General features: G+C 41.0%; 2 protein-coding genes across 2 annotated transcripts; one reads left to right on the top strand and one right to left on the bottom strand.

Annotated features, from left to right (window-relative positions):
* Window positions 1–5,474: 5,474 nt before the first annotated feature.
* Window positions 5,475–14,377, bottom strand: xrra1 (X-ray radiation resistance associated 1; the record flags this gene model as incomplete). Its single annotated transcript, XM_083631971.1, has 13 exons — window positions 5,475–5,629; window positions 5,716–5,821; window positions 7,138–7,253; window positions 7,370–7,517; window positions 7,861–8,088; window positions 8,382–8,500; window positions 8,596–8,689; window positions 8,780–8,886; window positions 9,195–9,310; window positions 10,304–10,408; window positions 11,328–11,476; window positions 12,769–12,866; window positions 14,287–14,377. 13 exons carry the CDS (start codon window positions 14,375–14,377, stop codon window positions 5,475–5,477), a joined length of 1,632 nt encoding a protein of 543 aa, XP_083488097.1.
* Window positions 14,378–15,469: 1,092 nt separating this feature from the next.
* LOC310778654 (sialidase-3-like) lies at window positions 15,470–17,356 on the top strand (the record flags this gene model as incomplete). Its single annotated transcript, XM_083639139.1, has 2 exons — window positions 15,470–15,694; window positions 16,127–17,356. The coding sequence occupies 2 exons, from the start codon at window positions 15,470–15,472 to the stop codon at window positions 17,141–17,143; spliced, it is 1,242 nt and encodes a 413-aa protein (XP_083495265.1). The 3' UTR covers window positions 17,144–17,356.
* Window positions 17,357–25,582: the final 8,226 nt, after the last annotated feature.

Genomic DNA, 25,582 nt, shown 5'->3' with positions numbered 1-25,582 from the left:
ATACTGTGTTCACTCCTGAGATTGCATCCCTGCAAATTGTCATGGCAAATTGTTTACAAAAGATGGACAATAAAGCTGATTTTCAAAGTACCTTGAGGATTTTTGAAGTTGTGAATTAAGTCAAATTTCTCTCTTGATTACAAAGGTGGAAAATACAACTGTTTTTAAATGGGTGTTTGTTTACTGATTCAATGTTTAAGCTCCCCACAAATGCAGATGTTTTTTTTAAATATATATAACCAATTGCAAATTATTACAATTACCAAACAGATAAAAAGTAGATTATTATATTGAAATGTTATTTTAGATTTAGAATGTTAATTTTCTATAAAACACAATACATCATTTTAATGTAATTCCACAACGTTTATTTTTGGCCCTCGGCCCTCCACCCAGATTGAGTTTTGGCCCTTCATGGGAAAGAATTTGGGCACCCCTGAGCTAGAGTCTCTTCGCAGGCCGCCTGCGAAGTGAGCTCAGGGGCCCATAAGCTAGAGTCTCAGCTGCGAAGTGAGCTCAGGGGCCCCATCAGTTAGAGTCTCTTCGCAGGCCGCCACAGGCGGCCTGCGAAGAGACTCTAGCTCATGGGCCCCCTGAGCTCTCGGGCCCCTGGGCCTGGGCCCGGTAGGCCCGTTCAGTAATACAGCCCTGTAGGGAGTCACGGGAAGGGGAAACACTACTACAAAATTCCTCAGGGGTTACGTCCATGGCCGTAACACCCAATTAGTTCATAAAGATTAAACCACCAATATGTCACTTGCTTTAATTTAGGAAAGTCTTAAAGTCACACTGTTGTCTTTCCTAAACCAGCCATAGAATCAGAGTAACCATTAAAGGTCCTATCCGTAAGTTTGGCCGGAAAATAAACGTTCACAAAGTGTTTTCTATTACCAATGAGTGAATGCGCCATTCCGTAACTTAAGAAATGAGCCCAGCCGCGTCTCTCTGCATTCACCCATTGCAAAGATATTGCAGGATTTTCATGCTGGTCACAAGTTACACATTCCCGGCAAATTTGGCGGATGTGACGTTCTGCGCGTTCACGAGCCTCTTGTCCTCATGGAAATATACCAACGAAGAAGATGGCTAACAGGAAGTGGCTACTGTTACGTTTGTGGCTAGCTGCCAGCAAAAACAAACAACAACACAGACTCCAGCAAAAAGCCCACACAAAAAGAAATAATTATTTATCTAGTGAAGCCCGTCTGGCCAGACAGCAGCAATGTGACCGACATCGGGGGGGAACTAGAGTCGGGGCTGTATTTTCGGTTCATGGAGGGACCTTGTTGGTTGTAATGTTGTTGTTTGGCCAAAAAAAGTTAACTGCTTGCTAATGGATTTACCACCTGGTCAGAAACCAGCTGAGCAAGGCAGCGTGGACCGGCTGGAGCTAACCTCTCCCAGCGGCCCACGTCTAAACCTAACCTCTCCCACCCCCCACACCTAAACCGAACCTCCCCCAGACCCTAACCCTAAACCTAACCTCTCCCACGCCCACGCCTAAACCTAACCTCTCACGCCTAAACCGAACCTCCCCCAGACCCTAAACCTGCAGTTACTCTAACGGCCACCGGTGTCAGTAATAGTTAGGGTTAGGGTTAGATAGATAGGACCTTTAAAAAAACAATACGTTTAACTCCTTAAAGGCCGGGTTTACCGTGGGGAACATGAATATATATTAATTCTTAAAAAATCTTAAATTTCGAATCCGTTGAAATTTTTGAAATTGCTTGTTCACAGCCAGATAAAAAAAAAAATGAAAAAAAAAAAAAAAAAAAAAAAAAAAAAAATTGGGCCAGGTGACGCGTTTCGCGTCGAAACGCGTCACCTGGCCCATTTTTTTTTTTTTTTTTTTTTTTTTTTCATTTTTTTTTTTCTCTGGCTGTGAACAAGCAATTTCAAAAATTTCAACGGATTCGAAATTTAAGATTTTTTAAGAATTAATATATATTCATGTTCCCCACGGTAAACCCGGCCTTTAACTAAAAAAAGGGTAACAAAGCTGTTGTTAATGATGCTGTTTCTCACTGAATATGGCATGTTTGCTTTAATACTGTGATGATTTACTGAATATGAATCAAAGTTGATTTACTTGTACAGATTATTGTTTGAAATGAGACATATTTTGTAAAAAATAAGGGAAAAAAAGGGGGGGGATCTGTCCTCAAAACAACATTCTGAGCATCAGTTCCACAAAATTCTTACTGCATGTTTCATGCTGTGATCTGTAAAGTGACACTATGAGGAAGGAACGCTTAGTTTAAAGGTAGGAGAAGTTATATAGAGGATGTATCTCTGGCTATCTTCTGAGATCCAGTTTATAAATCAACGTGATATGTTATGACAATGAAAATCATGCTGTTTGGAGGAACAAAGTGAATTATTTACCCTTTTGAAACATGTGTAAATAATAAAACAATTACCAAAGGCAAAAGTTACTTGATGTCACTCTTGCAGGCTGTAACATAAGTCGCCTCACAGCTCGAAGGTCCTGGGTTCGATTCTCACCTGGGACGCTGTGAACACTGAAGGAATGCGTGCCCGTCCGCATGTCCTCGGGTGCCCACCGCCCGGGTGGGGTCGTCAAAAGGGCTTTTCTGTGTGGAGTTTGCATATTCTCCCCGTGCCTCCTGGGGGTTTCCTTCATAATAGGAACCCCCTTCACCAAAACATGCAATATCCTGGTTGCTAATGTGGTTCCTCCTCTGGTCGTTAAGGGCGCCTGTTCGGAGGGAGGCTAACCGGTTGGAATAGCGTGAACCTCCCACGTGCTATGTCCTACCGGTGAAGCTTCCGCTGTCAGGTGAAAAGAAGCGGCTGGCTAACTGCCCATGTCTCGGAGGAAGCATGGAGCCAGTTTCGGCTCTCCCAAGATCGGCAGAGGGTGGAGTAACAACCAGGATAAATAAAAGTAAATTAGCACTAAGGGGGATAAAAATGGGATAAACAATCGGGGGGGGAAGAAAGAAAGAAAGAAAATGAAGTATTTATTAAGAGTTTGTTGTTACAGGAGCATAAGCAGACCATGAACTGAAAAAGCAGTAAAAAAGCAGTAAGTAGGTTAACTGTCAATGCCTTGAAGTTGTTTAGCATTATAAACAAACATTAAATAGGGGCAGAACAGGAGGGGCACATTTTTGAATTAATTTGTTTAAATCTTAATTCTTAAGCTAAAGATACCCGTAATATTGTTCATCTGAAAAAAAAAAGAAAAAAAAAAAGAGTATGGTTACACTGTCAAATATTCCATTCAATTCCCCATTGACTGCAAGGCAAGAAATGTAATTGAAATAACTTGCTGAAACTGAGGATGCTCCATCAAGTTTTAAGTCTACTCTGTGGCAGCGTTTTGGAGTTTCATAAAATGATAACTGACAAGACAAAGATGTTTTATCATGAGATCTCTTGCAGGAAACTGATGTAACATGCAACAACATGACTGAAAAACTGCAGTCACCAGTAAAGTTAAATATAAGTTTGAGTCTTAATAAACTACCCTATATAATACCCTATGCCTCCTGGGGCAGGGAGTTCTGGAGCACATCTGGGGGCCCCACCCTGCCAGGGTTCCGACAGTAAAACCTGGCCATTTCCACCACTGCCTGTTGGGTCATTTGCCCTGTTGAGGAATCTAATGGGACGTCCATTAGAGTTAATTATATCAGATTATTAAAATGTGTGTGCGACAGCTAGCGTTGTTGATTTCAGCTGCCTTTGCTTTATTCAGTGATTTAACCAGTTAATCGATATTAGACAATCTAAGACAATCAAATAAGTAGATCAGTTAGTTCAGATCAGAAATTGAGTAATGGCTTTTCAACATTTTTCAAAATGTGTATAATAAATAATAAAATTAACATGTTAAAGGAGAAGTTATATTTTTCAACCTAGACCCTATTTTAATTTTTTAATGTACAGTATAAATAAGTAATGTGAGCAGAAATATTTGAATTTAGTGCAGTATTTACCAAGATGCTTTAGTTGGCAACCGCTTTACCCACATGCCCCTACTGCACTAAACCAGCTTGTTTATGCAATGGAGTGGACACCGTTATTATAATACATCCATGGTGGACACAGGCTCAGATTGTTCATGTAAAATGTTGGGACAAAAACATGCTAAGTGAGCCAATTTGGCTCAAGTAAGTGAAAACGTTCACTTCTTTTACAAATTAGAATTTTCTGTTAGTGATTAAAGTTAATATAATGTGCTATAGGCTACAAAACCCAGACTAAACTCATACTATATCTCAAACATTAATTTATAATTGATTGAATGAATGAATCTAATGAATTAATAAAACAATCATACATCTCCTGTGCAAGCAGCTTTACATCCAATAAGATTTTCACTCACCATCAAATGAAGCAGTTTTTCTGTGACCTATTTTATACTAGTCTTAGTTAAAAATGTGAATTTACTCCACAAACATGTTTTTGTAGTGAGTATATACTTAGAGGACAGACATAATCACAGTAAAAATCATTAATGCATTAAATATTAAACCAATAGCTGATTTAATATTTTATGCATTCAGGAAATATAACATATCTTCACAAGGCCTCCATGAATGTAATAATGTGGAATCCTGGGCCTTGATATATCTTCAAAATACATGTACCTATTGATTTATTCTACCCAGGCTGAAAAGGCATTCCACATCTGCAAGCTGGTCCGAAGGAACATAATTGAAATCATATGGAGGCGAAGACCGTGAAATCAACGAGAGGGAATGAACAAGGCATCAACAGAAACAAAGTAATGGAAATAATGAAACCGTTTATTGTGAGATTACAGACTAGAAAGCTTTGTTACGCCTGAGAAAGCTTTGGAAATGTGAAAAGTTTTATGAATAACCAACCAATGTGTATCTTAGGTTTAATTTTCTGCAACTGTAACTCACCAGTTTTCATAATTACATTATGTATTTAATAATCAGCCCAGATTACATTTACAAAGTAATCATTACTGTGTGTCTGTCTGTGTGGTATTGTGTACTGTCTGGCTCTATATCCTTCTGGAAACCCCCCGCGGTATCCAGGTCCGGCTCAACTAGGCTTGCAGTCTTGTTTTATGATGTTGGATGTCTCAGATGAGTTCAGTATAGTCTTGTAGAGTTGTGACTATCACATGTGTTGTCATAAAAAAAAGGTGCAGTGTTCTCAAGGGAAAGCATCACACACTCTCTCCCTCTCACACACATACACACACACACACACACACACACACACACACACACACACACACACACACACACACACACACACACACCCCACAATGAGCAATATTCATTCACAAGTAGGTTACATACTTTGATTTTTGAGACCTGATTGGTTTTCAATGTTCATTTCAGTCTAGTGAAGAAGATTTTCTACAATGCAAGAAGGATAGCACAATTTTGCTAAATAACTATCTGAGTGTAGACTTTGATACATGACTGAGAAGCTGCTCAGGTGGAGATTGAGCTCTGTTTCTATTTCTGGTTGGTGTTCAATTCAGACTCAATGCAGGCTGCTTGTTCGACTGTCTTCATGTGGACCACCTTGTACTTTAGCTTCATATCCTTCAGCAGCGACAGAGCTTCTTCACGCTCTTGCTTGTTAACACCTGTGTTGTGTAGCACACTGCCTGTAAACAAAGGAAGTCAAAGTTAAAAGAAGTAAGGTCAAGTATGGTAAAGTCAGCTCACATTGTATCAAAAATTATGTGCATACTTAAGGTGATTCCTCTTAATGTTTTGCTCTCTTTAATTTCCTTCAGCATTTCCTCAACCTTTTCATCTCGCTGCTTTATTGATTTCAGGGGTGGAAGATTTTTTATCTGTGTACCAAAGAAAAATCATTGATGATCTTAGAAGTGGCAATATATGTGACATTTCAACCAGCATTGTGTCATTATAGAAATATGCAAATGAGCAATGTTTAATTTCCCTCCATCTTACCTGGACTAAGAGCTCCCTGTTCATTCACAGAACCTTCTGGTCCAAATGATGTCATAATGATGTCATTTGGAGCAGTTTTGGTGTCGCTATTACTGTCACTATCACTACTGTCACGGCCAGTGTTTCTAGACTTAACAGTAACATTTACATCAGGCTTCGTTTGTCCAGGGATTTCTAGTAAACAACTGAAAGCATGTCTTCATCAAATAGAGGTGGTAGCTCATCTGCTTAGCTGACTTGAGTAGCTCAGGCGAGACATCTGCGCCTTGACATCAGCCCGTGCTTGTTGTGTTCGAGGGGCCGTCCTAAACGATCCCTCGGTCGATTAGGTTAAACTAGTGTCCTCTAGAGACAGAGTGGCATCAGCGGAGGACCAAAATGCGAGACTCATTAGCCATTGAACAGCCAGGAATGGGTCTCGCGCTACTTTTGCATGCTAAAATAAAGCTGATAATGTACAATTTGATTCAAGAAAAAAAAATCAAAGTACAACACAAACTGTCCATTTTGCTGCAACTCGACAGTGCTGCCTAATCCAGGACCTTGCTTCCTGGAACTCTTGAGAGTAAAAAAACTGGTCCATTGGAGTGAATGGAGATGTCGCAACTCTTCTTACACGGCTCTGGGTTAAACCATTGACTGTATATATTATGGTTAGACGCACAAGACATTAACAGTACACGAAAATAACGGATGCCTACAAACATGTAATGTTACATTATAACAAATTAAGAATGACACTGCATGTCGCAAATGGCCGCCCAGTCTTCTGTATGCACCAACATGAATAGGGAAGGAATAACACTGCTACGGAAGCCTCTATAAGGACACTTTCATTACATCACTTCCTCAACTAACGCCTCTTTCTGATTGACAGCCAAAGTACCAAAACGTACACAAGCAGGACCATGACACTATCACTATTACTATCATTATCACTATCATTATTGCTCTCCTACCTTCATTTGCAGTAGCTTACTTACTGCACTGTACAAGAAGTACTGTGAATGAACGGGGATATCTTGGTGCAGGCAAGATGGAGGGACGTTAAAGACTGTTCATTTGATTTTGTAACGATACAAAGCTGGTGTGGTCAAATCAAGCAAGTTGCCCTTTAAGCACAATTGTTTATAGATGGATTATAACTTGACAGTAATATGGACTGAATCTGAATGACAATAACAAAACAACAAACCCTCTTCTCTTTTTCTCTGTATGGTGTCTGGAGGCTGTCAAGTTTTGGTTTGGAGTCTCTATAAACAATAAGATTCTTCAGTGTGTGTTCCAACATTCGAACAGTTGTTTGAATTCCTGTCGGAGGGGGGGGGGGGGGAAGCATAAATATTCCTCTTCCATATAACATATTTATAGGTCTCTGAGAAAATGTGCAAAATATCTCACTCTAAGGCCTTTACTGTGTTCCTCACCCGTGGGCTCTGACACATCAGGATTTGGTTTTGCATCCATCAACATTTTGTAGCATTTGAATTGTTCCTCCTTGCTCCTCTCCATGTTCTTGCCCTTTTCTTCCTCATCAGAGGGCGGGTCGGACTCATAATCAGGAACGTCTGTTGCCTAGTAATAACACACCCGTGACCATGAATCACTAGAGGGACAACTATCATTCAAAACTATTTAAAATGTCTGAATATCACAACTGAACTCATTGTAACTGTATGTTTTTAAGAGTATTATTGACAAACTGGTTTCTTTTATTATCACTGGAAACAAATAGCTTCTCCATCTTCTATTTTCAATCCCTAACATTAATCCTTCACAGCTTTCTACTTGGTTCTAGCCCTATTCTGAGATGTGAATATCTTTGCGCATACTTTTATACATCCTTTCATATTTTTAACACAACTTGGAGTTATTCTGATCATCTTAATTACTTAAATCCCAGATGTTCTGTACATACTTGCGTTACAAAGAAAGACTCTGCGTTGTGATTGGTTTCATTGGTTCTCATGATTGTCTCCTCGTCCTCGCTCTCAACCTCAGTTTGTGAAGAACAGGCCGGCGGAGGATTCTCACAGAGATAGTCATGTTGTTTCTCCTCTAGAGAACCATGGTTTCTGAAGAGAGATCCAAGAGGTGCTTCCATTAATGGTGGCTTCTTTGGCACATTTGGGAATCGTTCATCCACCTACAACAACAAAAGCAACAACAACAAACTGGTGAATCAGTTAACTCGTCAAGCCGTACTACTGAACTTTATGAGAAGATATATATACTGATTGAATAATTTGTTTGGTGAAAACATTATAACTCACAACTCATTCATGTTTTCACTTAAATTGGAGGAGCACAAATCTGAAAAGCTGTCATTTTGGAGATACAAGGTTTTTACATGACAGCAATATTATATATATTTTAAGTAAGATAAGGATGTTAATAAGTAGAAAATATCACTCAATAAGTAGTAGAAAACATCCAAACCTTCCATTTTGGATCCATGGACACTCTCCCTGGGGGCTTTACAACTTCCGGTGTCTTCTTACGCTTTATTGTTATACCCAGTCTTTCTTGAAGGCAAGAGGTCAGTAAAGGAGGGTCTCCTGCATTGAGATAACAGCATACTCCAGCATACAAAAAATGAAGTACAGAATAAAATGGTCCCATTGCCTTTCATAAGCAAAGAGAGGAGGCTCACCACTTCTCTGTGTGGTCAGAGGGTTGGAGTGAACCATGAGTTCACTAAGCATGGGGAAGAGAGCTGCAGCCAACAGAGCCTCTTCCTCTGCAATCTGGTAACAAGCAGAGATGAGATGAGACACATCAGGTCATTCTTCAAAAAGGACAGTGTTGAATCTATTTGTACACAAAATAAAACACACCTTATTGTCAGCTAGGTTGAGGAACTGAAGCTCTGGTAGTGGCAAACTGGACCTTTCATAATATTCCTCCCAGTTTTCCATGTCAAAGATGTGACTGAGGGATTGTGCTGAGCCAGGCTAAAACAGTTCAAGAGTTTTAACATCATATGCAAACACAACGGTGAAACAAATTAACTGCTAATATTGGTGAAACGTAATATACATTTACCTCTGAGATTCTCTTGAAATTCTCATCAGTAGGATTTGAGTCTGGATTTAAGTTGAAAATGAGTAAATCAAAGTAATGTTGCTGAAATGCGATGGAAGTTCAAGTAATTATATCAAGTAGATGTCAAGTTATTAAGAATACTATCAAAGTCCATCTATTCAGTAGCTTCTTTTTTGCCAGTTCCAGAAAGGCAGGCTGGGTATTTACCAAGTCCCTGGGCTTCATTGTGCTGTTTGTTAGTCTGCAGGAGGTTCAAACAGCCTCTCAGCTGCAAATATGGTATTTCAGAGATACGGTTCCCTTGCAGGTTTAAATATTGCAGCCTATATTTGACAATGAAAAACACAGATAATTAGCATTTTCAGCTGTTGTGGCTCTAAATACAGTTGTACCCTCATCTTCTTCATCTAAATAAAAGTTTGACAAAATCCTATAATATTTAAGATTAAGGAGACACATTTTTATTCAGTCAGAGGCATCTCAATGTCACTATTAGACATGCATTCAGCAGCAGTGCACTGGTAAAGTCTTTAGCTGAATTTGGCAGGGCCATGTAGACTGTTAGGGCCATGTAGACTGTCTACTTGTGTTTTATGAGCATTAATTCAAGCCCAGTGAAGCGCTCGTCCATACAGTCTGAGACTGACGGCCATTCTCCAGGTCTATGCTATCTCCTCATGCAGCTGTGCTCCTGTTTTATATCTGCATGCTACTGTAATTGACCACATCAGACATGCTCTGTTGAACTGTCTATGTCATTAAAGTCATAATTTGTACATTATGAATCATTAATATATACTGTACTGTAAGCTTTCTAGTCAATCCAAAGTTGAAATAGTAAAGATGCTACACACAGTATCTTCACCATTTCAAAACTGAACCAACTGCCTGAGTTGGAAAAGGAGTCAAATAGTTAGAAGCTGTTCACTGGACAGGGCTCTGACAAGGGCTCTACCAACAAGTATTATTCCTTTCTTTGATGCTTGTCAGTTGAGTTCAAGCAGTTTATTCTTTTCCCAATGATCTGGTTTTCCTTTGTGATGAACTCTGCTCACACTTGTTGCCAATCACGATTGATTGATCACTCCACTATACTGTAGCCAGAACTGCCTCAGCTACAGATGACAGATGAGGCGCTCAGCCCAAATGTGTCAGTGAAAGAGTGCCTTTTTTCTTCTTCATGACCTTACTGAAGCGTGCCTTGGAACCACAAAGAATCACTACACTAAATAGCATAATACATTATTTAAAATACTATGCTTTATGTATATCAAATATATGCTAAACATGATGATGATGATGATGATGATCATAACCTTCTCAGGTTGGCCAGGCTGCTGAAGACTCCAGATGACAGCTTGTTGTCATCAAGCATCAGGACTTCAAGAGCCCTAAACTGAATATCTTCTTCTGTAGTTGGCCTGTGGAAAAACAATACAGTTCACCAGCACCATAAAGCCAGTACAAATGCAGTGTACAAGTGATACACACTGAATGCATTTCACAAAAGAACTAAACTTGATAAAGTAAACATTCATAACTGATGAGCACATTCAGCCCCAGAGCAGGTGTAAATGTCCATCAACATTTGCTGTACCAAATTTAGGAATATTCTATTTTAGAATTTGTGGCTCCCCCTCTTGGTAAATTTGAAAACAGTTTAAAATGCTGAATACTACTAAAATAAAAATAAAAATAGTTGGACAAGCTGTGATGGAATTATAATGATAGACTGCTCACAACCTCACCTGGTTAAGTGTCTTTTTTAGAAGATTTGATTGAATAATCAATTAAACTGGACATAATATGTCAGGAGCACTGTTATGAGCATGCAAATGTAATGTTAATCATGAAGATTTCTCAAAAATGTCAAATTATAGCTTTGTGACATAAAATTCTATTTACCACAGTACCTATAAGGACAAATACCCACTGTTTTGAAATAAGAAGTTAAAAATGCAGGTCCTGGATAGCTGTCATAGCTGGAGAAGTCTTTAGTATTTGCATTTTGGTCTGGAAAACAGGATGAAATGGATAGTTGATCCATTTCATCCAACCAACTTCTCCATGACACATTGTTTGTAATCATTTGGATATGGAAAGGGACTTATTGCCGCTCACTCACTGACAAAGCAGCCAATACAAAAAGCAGAGATCAGTGCTTGGGGTGGGAATCTACAACCAATCTATTAGTCCTACATAAGCTGCAGCTCAATTTGGAAAGTAATGAACAAAAAAAAGGCATTTTTCCCCATGCATTTTTGTCCAGAACAAATGAGCAGACACTTTTAAAAGATAAGAATATCAGTGAAAAATTTTTTTTTTTTACAAGCTACTAACAGCTGTGTGAGGTCCAGGTCTGAGGAGCCCAGGTTAGGAGGAAGATGATGAAGACCATTCCCAGACAGATGAAGGACTTTCAGACATGAAAGTTGACCAATGGAAACAATATCATCAGCAGACAATTTGTTGTAGGACAAATCCAAAACCTGAGGAATGAAACATATCTTTGATACACGTTACAATTACTAGCTGAATACCCATGCAGTGTATCGGGCTGCGCAGCCATTGCACAGCATCACAAGTTCTGCCATTAATCTGGGCAGGCCTCACTCGCAGAGTAGGCATGCAGCCTCTCCTCGCTCTCCCCAGAGGGTTTTCATAGTCCACTTCCCTAGTTGATTCCAAAAGGTGCGCTCCTCCACTCTGGAGCTCTCCATGGTGCTGAACCTGTGTTCACTCCTTTCGGCCACTAATAAAAAACACTTTTTTAGCCCTAATTATCTAATTCAAAAATCCGGCTCCGCTAGGTCACCCGTAGGGGTGCTCTTTACACTTCCTGAAAGAGTCAGTGCGATTGCACGTAAAAAGGCATAGCTGTCGCCGAACACAATTTCTGCTCACTCACACACTCACTGGCTGACTCACACATAGACACTTTGCATTCTTATTATAGGATAACAAAAAGAAGATGAAGAAGAAACAGCCATATTTGGCCATGGCCCAAACACACACAGATGCCTAAGATATCATAATTTGCAAAATTGCCAATTTGCCCTCACAACAATATTACACAGCATGACCAGCATGTGATCTTCACAAATATGTGTCAAGTTTGATCACTCTAGCATTAATTATTTAAGTTTGTCAACTTCCTGTGTACTTTGGCCAAATGTTTTCATTTAGGAATATTCTCTGGAATAGCCATGAGGCAGTTGAAATATGCTGTGTGTGTGTGTGTGTGTGTGTGTGTGTGTGTTCATTTTCATGAAGATTTCATTAAGTTTGTGGGAGAAATAGCAGTCCAAAGTGTTTGAGTATTTGTTAAAACATAAGGTTGACTGCTGTACTTGTAGCTCCAATTTATATGAACTAGGAGGTCTGCAATGTAGCTAGAGAGCAGATCTATCTGTGCTGTAAATGTGATTCATATGTAAAAATCTATTCTATATCTAACTAGTAACCAGTGGAGAGACAATTATATTGGGAACGAGTGTCTTCATTTGACTCCACTTAAAGCTGCTACTGAATGAGCTGGAAAGGTGAGAGAGACTGAGGCAGGAACAGAGGGAGCTGCAGCAGTCTGAAGAAGATAAGCTCAAATCATATCTGAAAAGAGAAACATTTCTACACAAGTTAATGTAAGCATTGAAAAGTCAAGGTCAAGTCAGATCCATATGTCCATAGGCTATTATTGCTGTGACGTGTTAGTAATCCAGTGATACAGTATTGCCACAGTAATGAGACTGTAAATATAGCTAACTACAGAGAGTCATCTTACCTCGAGGTGAGGGAAGTTCGCAGTGTCAAAAGTCATGTTGCAAAGCCCGTTCAAAGACAGATCAAGCTCTCTTAATGAGCAAAAACCACTGAAACACCCTATAGGGGGAAAAAACAGACATTGAAATTCTTGTCAGAAAAAGGCTTGACTACTCCAGAAGACACTCATTTAGGTTCAATTTGTATACATCACCTAAGGTCAGGGAGTTAACAGATGCATTGATGCAAACTACACTGTCAAACTCTCTTAGGTCTTCTGGCTTGACCTGTACACAGTTAGGAAGACAATGTTTATTACGTGTTTTCTGCACATTATTTCAATGCTTGAATGATTTTAACACTGAATAAAATCTGAAAAGTGAGTGATTCTTACAGCATTCAGTCTGTGCTCACTGATGTCAACAGAAGATAACTCAGATGGCTTATCGACACAATGTAGCTGGAGCTAAAAGGTGAAATGGAAAAAGGTAAATTGTGTAAGACAATGACTTTTCACATACCGTAGTAGATTTCAAATGAGTGGCTTACCAGGAAGGGCCCATCTAATGTATTTACAGCAAGTGTGTCTGCCGTTTTGCTCTCAGACTCATTTGATTTGGAATGAAGATGATTCTCTTTCTTTCTTGTGTGCACCTTCCTGTATTTCTGTTCTACTGTCTTCCTGTGAGCTACAAGCCAATGACCAGCTCCTAGAAATACAATAAAATACAATAATGTTTGCATATAGTATGTCTTCAGTTTACAGACTTACAAACGTAGCTACAGTTCAGAGCAAGAGCATAAACAGGGTCCAGCAAATGTGCATAGGGTGACCAGATCCCAGCAAACCAAATATGGGACATTGAGTATGTTTGTGTGGGACAATGTGTGACAAGTTACCAATGCTGGTAGGGCTGCAACTAACGATTATTTTCATTATCAATTAATCTGTTGATTATTTTATACTAATCGATGAATCGTTTGGTCTATAAAATGTCACCAAATGGTGAAAAATGATAGTCTGTCATAGAAGACTAAAGACATCACAGAGCTGGAACAAGACAAACATTTTTCTTTTCTTAAAAAATAGTGTCTCTCTCTCTCTCTCTCTCTGGTTTGGCTTTTGAAAACTAGAGCCAATCAAAATGTGGGACATCATCTCAATATGTGGGACATGGGAAAAGGCATGAAAATGTGCAGTCCCACACAAAGTGCACATCTGGTCACCCATATGTGCATCACTGGATCTGCATATTTGTAAATGCATATTATTAGCTAAGTATTAGCAGCACAATCATTTTGTAAAGTAGCCTAACACGTGCAAAAATGTGCCCAGAAATATGTTCTGCCTCAGCTCATTTGCATATAGACAGATGTGTTCTCTGAGACATTGGTGTAGTATCATTCTGATTAAAAGATTAGACTGCTATAATTTTGATCCTGATGTAATTTTGGTCTGGATAGGTTACTTAGGCTATCCAAATAGCCTAACTGAAAATAACTGACTTAGATCATTTACCTTAACTTTTTATTAACCTACCGTCTTTTCTGCGACAGAGCAATGTCCTGGCGGGGAAACATTTGGAAGCATAGCACTCTCCAACATCAAATTTATACAGCGCTGTGGCCATCCCGCTGGCCTGAGTAATGGCAGCCCAGCTGGCACATCAGTTAACGTTAAATGCGGCCATTCTGAGGACTTTCCTATAACTTCCAACAACTTCCCAATAACATTTCCCTCACAAATTAGCAACACTAGCTAAGTGCTGCTACGGCATTTGATCTTGAGCAACACTTGCTCAGTATCCTAGCAACGTGTAAGGCGAGAGCTATTCATCCCGTCCAGCTGGGGGCGACGGCGAGTCGTTTGGGTCTTTGCTTTTTCAGCCGACTACGGAAGAGACAGAAACCGGCGAGCGAGTCAAAGATATTTATATTACAAGATGGTAATAAATGGTAATGGAATACATTACTGATTACTTTCATACTAAATACAGGGACTGAAGCTCTGAAGATATGACAAAAATCGATGGATTTTATTTCATTTACAGCAGTGATTCATATTTGACAATTTGATAACTGCTTTTATTATATAATAAAGGAAATCACCAAGACGAAGGGTTGACCTCTGTCTGTGGCTAGCTAAACCGCTAAATCAGAAATGGCCACACTGCGCATGTGCGGAATTGGAGCAACTGCGGAGCAATGTTGTTTTTGACTAGTTTAAAACTAAAGACACTTCTTGACGAACGGAACGATATCAGTACCGTTTAGATACAGTCGACATAGCACATATATTGTGCTAGGCCATTCAAATAAGATACTCGTGAAGAAAGATCCTGAACCGCTGAATCTTTGTTGCTACTTCGTCAAAACCGAAGCTGTGGAAAGGATGTTGAGGCGAACACGGAAGTGAGCACGACTTCACTCTTTTTCTTCATTATCCCCTCTTTTTTATATTAACACGGGATCAGGATCCATGAACGCGGGTGCCTGGATTAGTGTGAAATTGTGGTGAGATGCTGTTCGCACGAAGATCCAGATTGACAAATGTGTGAGGTACGACGCAATGCATGCACTGCACACAGCTAAATGTCCTGCTATCAATGCAGTCAGGTTTGACTGCGGTGCTTCAAAGAGACAGGGGCTGTTGTTGCAACCTGTAGTGAATTGAAAGCTTTGCATGCATGTGGTACATTTTGCTGCAGGAACTCTGATCCGCCATGGGAAACACGCCGTCAAAAAGCGAGAGTGGAGAGGAGCCAGTCAAAACAACTTTGTTTAAAAAGGAGCCAACTGGGATAACATACCGAATTCCCGCTCTCATCTACCTGAGGCACAGTCACACATTCCTCGCCTTTGCAGAGAAAAGGTCCTCTCCTTGTGACAGCGATGCCAAAATCCTCGTTATGAGAAGAGGGACGTTTCAAGATGACGGATCTATTCAGGTGATTATTTCCACCCATTACCAACACAGCAGACCAGCATTTGTTTTAATGTTAAAGGTGCTATAAGCGATTCTGGAGGAAGGATTGAGTCAACACAGTGCTCAGTCCCAAGTAGTCAAATACTGACGCTTTGGGTTGGTGAGCCAGTCCAGAACACCAACCATTTGGGTGTGAGTATTTGACTACTTTGGAATGTGAACTGTGTTGACTCAGTCCTGTCTGTGGAGTTCTCTCTCCTGATTGGATAAAGTAGGATGGGAAACCTGAAAATCTTCTCTTCTGTTTACTGCAAAGCATTTTTGCAAGTGGGAGGCCCATGTTACTGACTAAACACTATATATCAGTGCTCAGAATATAGAGCCATTTAACTGAATGCATATATTTCTCAACGTCTAAAGTGTTGCTTCTTGTCGTCCTGTTGTGTTTCTCCAGTGGTCGTCTTGCCAGGAGCTGTCCACAGCGTCTCTACCAGACCACCGCACCATGAACCCCTGTCCCGTGTATGAGAAAAACAGCAAAACTCTCTTCCTATTTTTCATCTGCATCCTGAGCAACACCCCCGAGCACCGGCAGGTCATCACAGGCCGCAACAAGGCCCGCCTGTGCTACGTCACCAGCGGTGATGATGGTCACAGCTGGAGTCAGGCCAAGGACCTAACCGAGAGCGTGATCGGCAAGACGATCCGCAGGTGGGCCACATTCGCTGTGGGGCCGGGCCACGGTGTGCAGCTGGAGAGCGGCCGTCTGGTCATCCCCGCCTACGCCTACTACATCCCCTTCAAATGCTTCTCCTTCCCTGTCCCGTTCACCGTGCACCCGCGGGCGCTCTCCGTGTACAGCGACGACTTTGGCCAGACGTGGCAGATCGGCGTGATGCTTCAGAGGAAGTCGTGCGAGTGTGAAATGGCCGAGATCATCGACCACGAGGGTAGGAGTCACCTTTACTGCAACGCTCGTAACACCGGGCGATACGGATCGTCAAGATGGGAGGCTCTGAGTGAAAACAGCGGCGTTTATTTTGACAAACCCCGCATGGCGCCGGAGCTTATTGAGCCACGTTACGGCTGTCAAGGCAGCGTCATCGGCTTCCCGGCTCCTGAGTTTGTACCAAACGACGAAGACGAAAGCAAAGGCGCCGGCACGTCGCTTCTGTCCCCAGACACACAAACCTGGCTGCTCTTCACACACCCGACCAATAGGAGGAGTAGACGGGACTTGGGCGTGTATTTAAACCGCTCCCCGCTGCACTCATCAGGGTGGGACCGCCCCAGGATCATCCACAGCGGGCCCAGCGGCTACTCGGATCTTGCCTACAATCAGGACAAGGAGGAGTTTTCCTGCCTGATGGAGTGCGGGAAGGAGAGTGAACTTGAACAGATCGCGTTTGTGTCCTTTACCCTCGGTGACGTCATGGAGACAGCCGATAAGAAAGAGAAGAGAGTGCGTTGAATTGTCGGTGAACTGCAAAGACAACCTCCATCTTAACGATCATTTGGTCTACTATTGAGTCCGTGCAAATGCGTGAAACATTCTGCCAGTGGGGTGCGACAACTCCACTTGTTTCCAGTGCAGTTTCACCTTTTTCTACAATTTGAAATTTGGAATTTTCTACAAATGAGTGTCAGCATCTTGAAACTAGTCAGAAGAAATGCAGATCACTGCAGTACTATCAAGCAGACATGGGGACTTCGACTTGCGACTTGGACTCAAGTCGCACTTAAAGTGATGGTCCTATTTGCTACTTACCAATGGTGATGTTGATTGGTAGAGTTATTTCTCAGCACAATCCATACTGTTGCTCCTAGTAGCTCTGGAAAGTTGGGAAAAAACAAATGCAAGGTCATTGGGGTTACGCTAGGGATGGGCGATATATCTAATAAGTATATTGATATGAAATATTTCATATCAGTCAATATTGATAATTATTGAAAATGTTTAATGACCCATTTTTATTAATAACAAAACATGAGAAGAAAAGGTATGCATTTACCCACTTTATTTTCACCCACCTTATTTTCAAGGCAAGCGTTAACGGTGATTCAGTGAATGAGCTGCCCCGCATTCTGCAAAGTAACGTTGCAGACGTCCGCATTTGTGAAATTGGTGTGTAACGTTAATGTCCCGGTCGCACAACTACTGCGGGCTCGTAACGTTACAGGACACATGTTAACACATTGTCAATTTAACATGAATTGAAACTCACTCGCATCGAATTCTTTGTAACGTTTACAGACAACGGTGTTCTGCTTTCGGCATCCCTTGTATTGACAATTTCCTCCACGTCGTCTCCCCCGCACTCATTATTTTCTCTTTCTTCTGTGTTATTGTTGATCCACGTGTGGTGTGTGGTGCCCGGGTGAAACCAAACGTGCGTCACTAGCACTGCCCATTGTCAAGGGATATGATTGATTTATGAGCTGGGGCCGGTGCACGCTCGGGGTTTGTTTGACCTGTCTGTTAAATGATTGGCTGTTTTCGTGTCACTCATACCACGCTCCATTACAAGGGACATTTTTTCATGCAGCCGTGCTATCGAACGTCTATCGATTTAAAAAAAAGTGTATTGATGACGTCTCTATCGCAATATATATTGCTATCATTTTATCGCCCAGCCCTAGGTCACGCTCCTGTCTGTGCAAGCTGACTGAGGCTCACTAAAATGTCATCCACAGTGCACACAAAGTCAATTTCAGTGAGCTTTAGCTTGTACATACAGGAGCATGACCCCATTGACCTTGCATTTGTTTTTGCCCAACTTTCCAGAGCTACTAACTATGAGGAACAGCATGGATTGTGCTGAGAAATAACTCAATCAATCAACATAATCATTGGTAAGTAGCAAATAGGCTAGACTTTACATTTTTTTTAACTAGCCCTTTAAGTCGGACACACAGTGACTTGAGACTTGACTTGAGAGTCGTCCTCAAAGACTTGAGACTTGACTCGGACTTGAGATTTGGGACTTGTGAACAATGTTTATTTTATTAAAGGATGGGTTTTCCGTGGGGAATATGAATATATATTAAATCTCACCCCCCTAAGGTTTTCGAATCCGTTGAAATCTTTGAAATTGGTGGTTTACTCACAGAGATATCAACCGAAATCCACTCTGTGTGTGGTGGGGGGAGGTGCGGGTGCGGGGACTCGAAATACTACATTTCCCACAATGCACTGGGCTCGCGTGGCCTTCGTTTTCATGCCCACCCCTCAGGCATTTGGCTGATATCAAACTCCAGTAGGTGGCGGTAATGCACATATGTTTGCCAACCGCCATAAAACTCAAAGAAGAAGAAGAAGAAGGCTTCGACAATAAAAGATACAAAGAAGAAGAAATAAATCGAAAATAAAATTGCCTCCAAATTGCACCAAATGTAAACGGTAGTATATATGTCGGGAGATGTCTTCATAAAAAAATTTTCATGCATTTTAAGGCATTTTCGTAGGAGTTACGCGCATCTGATGTTGTAACTATTTTCTGTAAAAATGTGTAAAAACAGGTACATTGCTCAGCGTTGATTTTGTTACTTCAACCCACCTACTACTAGATGTAAAATTTGACGATCTTTCCAATGCCGCCAGTCCCGTGTCTATTAGTGCTTCCGTTCCCGAGATATGGTCTCTTTGCAAGGAACTATGGGAAGCTAATATTAGCTACAGCAGGCTAGGCGGTTGAAAAAGATGGCTGCCTTTTTGTTTTTGTCAAGGCCTCTGAAGGGGCGTGGAGGACCTCTAGAGGCGGGACCATGGCCAACAACAGTTGTAGTTCATAGGTGCACGACTTCCGCAAGGCGGGGGGTGTCGCTCTGACGCGTTTTGCGTCAGAGCGACATGGAAATAATGTGATAGATGCTTGATAGGCATGGCAGTGAATGTCCAATTTCAAAAATTTCAACGGATTCGAAAACCTTAGGGCCGTGAGATTTAATATATATTCATATTCCCCACGGAAAACCCATCCTTTAAGGAAAGGTCTACTATAATAATGTCAACTCATCAATGCTGATACTGTATGCTAATATATAAAGGAGTTAGGATAATACAGTACATGCTTTGAATTCCTTAGTTTTAGCTATAGACCGGATGGCTCACCCATAAGAGACTTGAGACTTGACTTGGACTCTAGCTCAAAGACTTGAGACTTGACTTGGACTTGCAAAAAATGACTTGTGAACATCTCTGCTATCACGAAAATGACACTTGATCCCACAAAATTCTTGAAGCAATTTTATTTGCTTCGGAAGTAATGGGGCGGCTGTGGCTCAGGAGGTAGAGCAGGTCGTCCACTAATCAGAAGGTTGGTGGTTCGATCCCCGGCTCCTCCGGGGATGATGTCGAAGTGTCCTTGGGCAAGACACTGAACCCCAGATTGCTCCCGATGGCTGTGCCAGCACCCTGCCCTCTGTGTGTGAATGGGTGAATGTAGGCACATTGCAAAGCGCTTTGGATAAAAGCACTATATAAATGCAGTCCATTTTACCATTTACCTGGGTAAGTGGGGATGGGTATTGTTTCCTATTTTTCCGATACCGGTGCATAGAAGAGAAGATGTGCTAAGGATTTGAAGCAGCACACTCCAAACGATAATGTTAGTGAAGGTGCGTGCAGCGGTGGTTTCGGAGCACCGGAGGGCAGATATTTCACTCAGCAGCTCGGGGCATGGCACCAAAATGAGGCACCTAAATCTGCATTGCATAACGGTCCGGTAACACCGGTTGTAAAGGTACCGGTACCCAACCCTAATGTTATCAAACCGTATTAGCAGATTTCTTCACTTATTTGAAGGAAATTATTATTTTAGAACTCATTAATAGACTTATTGACTTGTTAAGATGGAGATTTTTGTTTATTTTTATTTTTGCAGTGTGGTTTTCTTTCTGTACTAACGACAAAGCTATTCCACTCGCACTCTCTTAACGACCTAACTGGGATCAACTCAATGCAAAAAGCCTTTAAATATGCTTTGCCATAATTACGGTATACAATGTGTGTGTATAATATTTTAGGTTCTGGAGATGATAATGCATGATGAGTCGTGTATTACTGTACTAGTTTATATCAAAGTAGATTTTTATCCACAATGCCCTGTGAGGAAGTAATTCAGATTGAATAGAGAAAATTGAGTAGTGACATGTGATTAAATCTATAAGAAAATAATTTATAAAAAAAAAAAAAACGATTTCAGACGGAAGCCCGTCTTGTCACACGGACACTACAACACATGCGGCCACAACACACACTCATGCAACTTCCATGCAACTTCCATGATTGGAATTTGGAAACCCTCATTAGTGTGTTGCTTGCACCTGTGTTTATCCTGCCTTTTCGGCACAAAATGGCCCCCGTGAAATGGGTCTATTGGTTGGGTGGCTGATTTTAGGCATGTTGTACTTTTTTAAATGGGCTATGTGTGTAGCATGTTTGTGTTACGGCCTCCACAATACATAAATAAAACAAGGTTCAAGTGGAGAACACAACATAAAAGGACGCCAACACAATGATCAAAATGATTGTTTTTTTTTATTTCCTTTCCCAAATTCTGCAAGAAAAAGAAGCCCAAAACCATAAAACAAGGTAACCTGGCAGTTCGGCCAAAATAAGCAAAAGGGAGAGGGGTCTGGGCTGGCCCATATAGGGCCGTCGAAGCCAGCCCCTCTCCTTAAACTAACAAGTCAAAATGTTCAAGAATAATTTAGGAAAACTAAACTAAAACGAAGAACGAAAACATGACTACCGAACTTACCAGGTTAAACTAAAACAATAAAGCCTGGCACCTATTGTGCCAGGACCTAATAAAGTAAAGAAATGGGCAAAAAGGATCGAACCAAACTGCAGGTGCTGCTGGGCTGGATTCAGGTGTAGCAACTAACTGTGCCAGCAGCAAGCCAGCTTATACCTCCAGACAGAGCTGCATCAGCAATCAGCTCAGTGACTGCAGGTGTTCAGCCTGAGGTAAGGAGGAGCAGAGGAGATCATTTAAGCAGCAGTATTCACACAGGATGTAAACACATGAATGTGCCACAATAATACATACCATGTGAGTTCCTTATGGACTGTCCATGGCCACACGCAACAGTTTGACAAACATTTAATTCCCATTTTTTCCATTAACAGATTTTTCTTATCAATTTTTCTGTATCCTCTGGCCAGTGGAGAGAATTTGCCTACCTCTCTTATTTTCATATCGGGATCATTCCAGGCCCTGCAGAGTAGAGTGCAGTTTCCTCTATAAGTTGTTCAATTTATGTTTCACTTTATGTTTAGTATGCTCTGATTCACAAATGCCTTGTATCCACTGGTTAGACTTAAGCCATGCCATAGCCTATGTGGCAAAAAGCCTTTCATATTGTGGCCAAACTCTGCCTCGAAAAACAACAAAATCGTATTTATTGAGGGGGATAAGATGGCAGCATCCAGTTTTGATTGTCTGGGGTGTTTAATTAATCACTGTTTCACAAAATATGCTTTTGAGACAACAGTGAAATTGCCAATTGTCTGCCATTTGCTTCACTGTTCTCTCACTTGAACACTTAAACTAAATGCTGATAGACCCTTTTCACGGGGACCATTTTGTGTCGAAAAAGCAGGGTAAACACAGGTGCAAGCAAAAGAGTAATGAGGGTTTCCAACTTCTAATCATGGAAGTTGGAAACCCTCATTAGTGTTTTGCTTGCACCTGTGTTTACCCTGTCTTTTCGATACACAATGGCCCCCATGAAAAGGGTCTATTTGGTGAGTGAGATGTGCTCTTGATTTTTTCCAAACCCTGCTCTTCTTTGACTCAGATCAATGCTATCTATAGATGCCCTAATACTTCCTGTAAGTAACTTCTTTCACTTGGCTACTTTGCACTGTTGATAAAATATTGACTAACACTGTGATTTTTCTGACTCATAGATTTTTTTAAGCAATATTTCACTTGGTTACTTCTTCTTTTTTTCATTTTCCAGCACAGTTTTTTACGAACAGGCATCTTTATTTGCTGCCACTGGAATATAAATGTGCCAGTCGGGTGTCCTTCCTGACTTTATTGTTAATTTCCAACAGGTAAATATCACCTGGTGAAAAGGATGACAAAAACACTGAAAAACAATCATCTTGGCTAATCTGTTTTAGTTAAGTTGAGTTTCTATATTTTTATTATGATATATGATTGCCTGACCACTACTAAATCAATCAATGAATTTTCACTCCCAAAGTGAGCAGGACAGCCAGTATTGGTGATTGGCTATTCATCAACTCACAGGGGATGTGCAGTATGCACACAAAAAAGTTCATGTTAAAGCTGAGGCGAAATATTGTTGCAGCTGTGTTTATCCCTGTTATCCATAATGCTTATAATGGGTGGGCAATACTATATACATTGTTATATTCTTGTTAGCATATACATGCCAAAGTTTCAGTCTTGTATTATGCTCTTATCATCCTGGCATAACCTATCTTGAGCTACCTCCACATTCTTCTTTACTTTCAGTCCTGAAGTTGTGACTGATCCCTCATACTCCATTGCTAGTTTGATGCCGTTTCTGTAGCCTGTTGTGGGAAATGACAAGACTTGCATGAACTAATGTGGTTTAGTTGAAAATAAAAGTAACTGATTGCTCAACTCCTCGCGTCGCTTGTGTTATTGTCTAATGTTGCAAGCCTTTATGTCCTATCGTTGCAACTTTCTAATTCTAACCGATTTTAGAAACTGCCTGCCACCATATTCAAGGACATTACTAAAACTAAATGGCAAACAGGAGTAAAGTAAGACAAAATAACAAATTGTCCTGGTTTCCAAAGCAACACTGTAGAACACTTCAGCAGCCTCAGAGTGCTGAGGGTGGTGGGGGATAATTGTCAGCACGCCAATGCAATCAACTCTACTGACGAAAAGCAAGCAACAAAGGATGCAAAAGTGCTGCTCCCTCTGAGTCACTGGGAGCAAGCAGCACTTTAGAGCTGGAGTGTGTTTAAGGTGGGAGGAGAGCTGTTGTGGCTTTAGCTCAGGTAGAGCGGGTCGGCCAATGACGCAAGGGTTGGCGGTTCGATCCCCGCTCCCTCCCAGCTGCTGTCGTTGTGTTCTTGGGCAAGACACTTAACCCTCCTTGCCTCGTATGATTGGTATGATTGGTATGAATGTAGACATGAATGATGGTGGTTCGGAGGGGCCGTTGAGCGCCAATGTGTGGCTGCCACGCTTCTGAACCACTGGTACGAATGGTGTGAACGAATAATGATTCTGTGAAGCGCTTTGAGCCTTGGAAAGGCGCTATATAAATCCAATCATTATTATTATTATTATTATTATAGGTCACCCGCACAGGTGCTCTTTATACTCCCTGAAAGTTTTAGCCCGATCGCACATAGAATGGCATAGCTGTGGCCGGATAAAATGCTGCTCACTCACTCACACGGACTGTTGTGATTCTTATAGTAAGAAGAAGATATATATATATGTCATTACAAGGTCGGTCCAGTCATATATTCTATCGCTCGTAGTTTACCATGTCTAGGCAGTGGCGATTCTAGAGTCTGTAGGGGCCCTAGGCAAAAACTCACCGGGGGCCCCTCCAACCTCATCACTATCATTTTATTAATAACCTGACACCAACGAAAAGTACATCAATATTATAAGTAGGATTCCTCAAGTTCCTAGGACGTATTTTATTAGCCTATTCATAGCTTTCATACATGGTGCAAAGTTAACTTTTTTGTCCAACTGCCAAATGTCTAGTGAATGTTCAAATGTTACCAGCCACTCAATAGATTACCAATGTTTGTTTGTTTTTGGCTGGTGGTGAGTGAAGTAAATCTGCCAGCCAATTGCACATTTATATTTTACCAGCATTTGGTTGGTGAGTGGTGACTGGTGCTAATTGGGTGCCCTGCTTTCATAGCAATCATAGCTTAACTGTTAGCTTAGCCAGGTTAACTAACAAAAAAGTGACACCATTGCTAGCTGAATTTATTCAAGTATCTCCCCATAGGCTATGTTAAAATAACAGCATTCTGTTATCTACCTAATCAGTATCTGCTCCACTTGTTTTTTTCCACATGCTATTTTTTCTCTTTTGTTTTGACTTCCAGATAACTTCTTCATTTCCTTCATTCACTTTCAATTCAAGAGAATACGTGAATCATGCAAGTTTGACAGGAATGAGTCACATACATTCTCTTGAATTGAAAGTGAAAGTGAATTAATCTCTCCTCTTCTGTGTGAACACGTAATGCCCAAAGATGGTGGCTTCCGGGCACGTTATATCCATTCCCGTCACATCACTTCCTGAGCCAAACCTCCTTTCCAATAATGACATCCAGAAATAGAAAAGAATATGTACGACGTGTATATATATATATATATATATATATATATATATATATATATATATATATATATATGCCTTTGCCTTCTTGGCATTTGTAAAGAGTGACAAAAATGAAAGGTCACTGCCAAAATAAATGGCTCATCATGAAAAATTCCCAATTACTTGCGTGCTTTGCCTTGTGAGGCACATCACCCTCCTCACCCCTGTCTGTCCTCCTCAGCCGCTGGTGCTCTGTAACACAATGCAACGCCTTGTGCTGCATCCAGCACAAAATAGCAATTTGATACCGTCTTCCTGAGTGAAAAGCAAGGAACAAGACAGAGGGCATGAGATTCTGAAAATGTGCCCTATTTTTCTCATTTGTACAGTACATGCATTGCTGTAGGCCAAGGTGCCACCATCATGTATTACAACTGACAATAACTGCACCCTAACTGCAAAACCCTTCAATCTCTCTCTCTCTTAGCCCTTTTATTCCTTTTCCAAGCTTCAAAATGTAAATATCCATCTCTCTGTGTGTGTGTGTGTGTGTGTGTGTGTGTGTGTGTGTGTGTGTGTGTGTGTGTGTGTGTGCGCGCGC

Source organism: Poromitra crassiceps (assembly GCF_964638095.1).
Source record: "Poromitra crassiceps genome assembly, chromosome: 1".
Taxonomy (NCBI): domain Eukaryota; kingdom Metazoa; phylum Chordata; class Actinopteri; order Beryciformes; family Melamphaidae; genus Poromitra; species Poromitra crassiceps.
The sequence above is the reverse complement of the archived record's forward strand: the minus strand, read 5'-3'. Positions and strand labels throughout refer to the sequence as shown.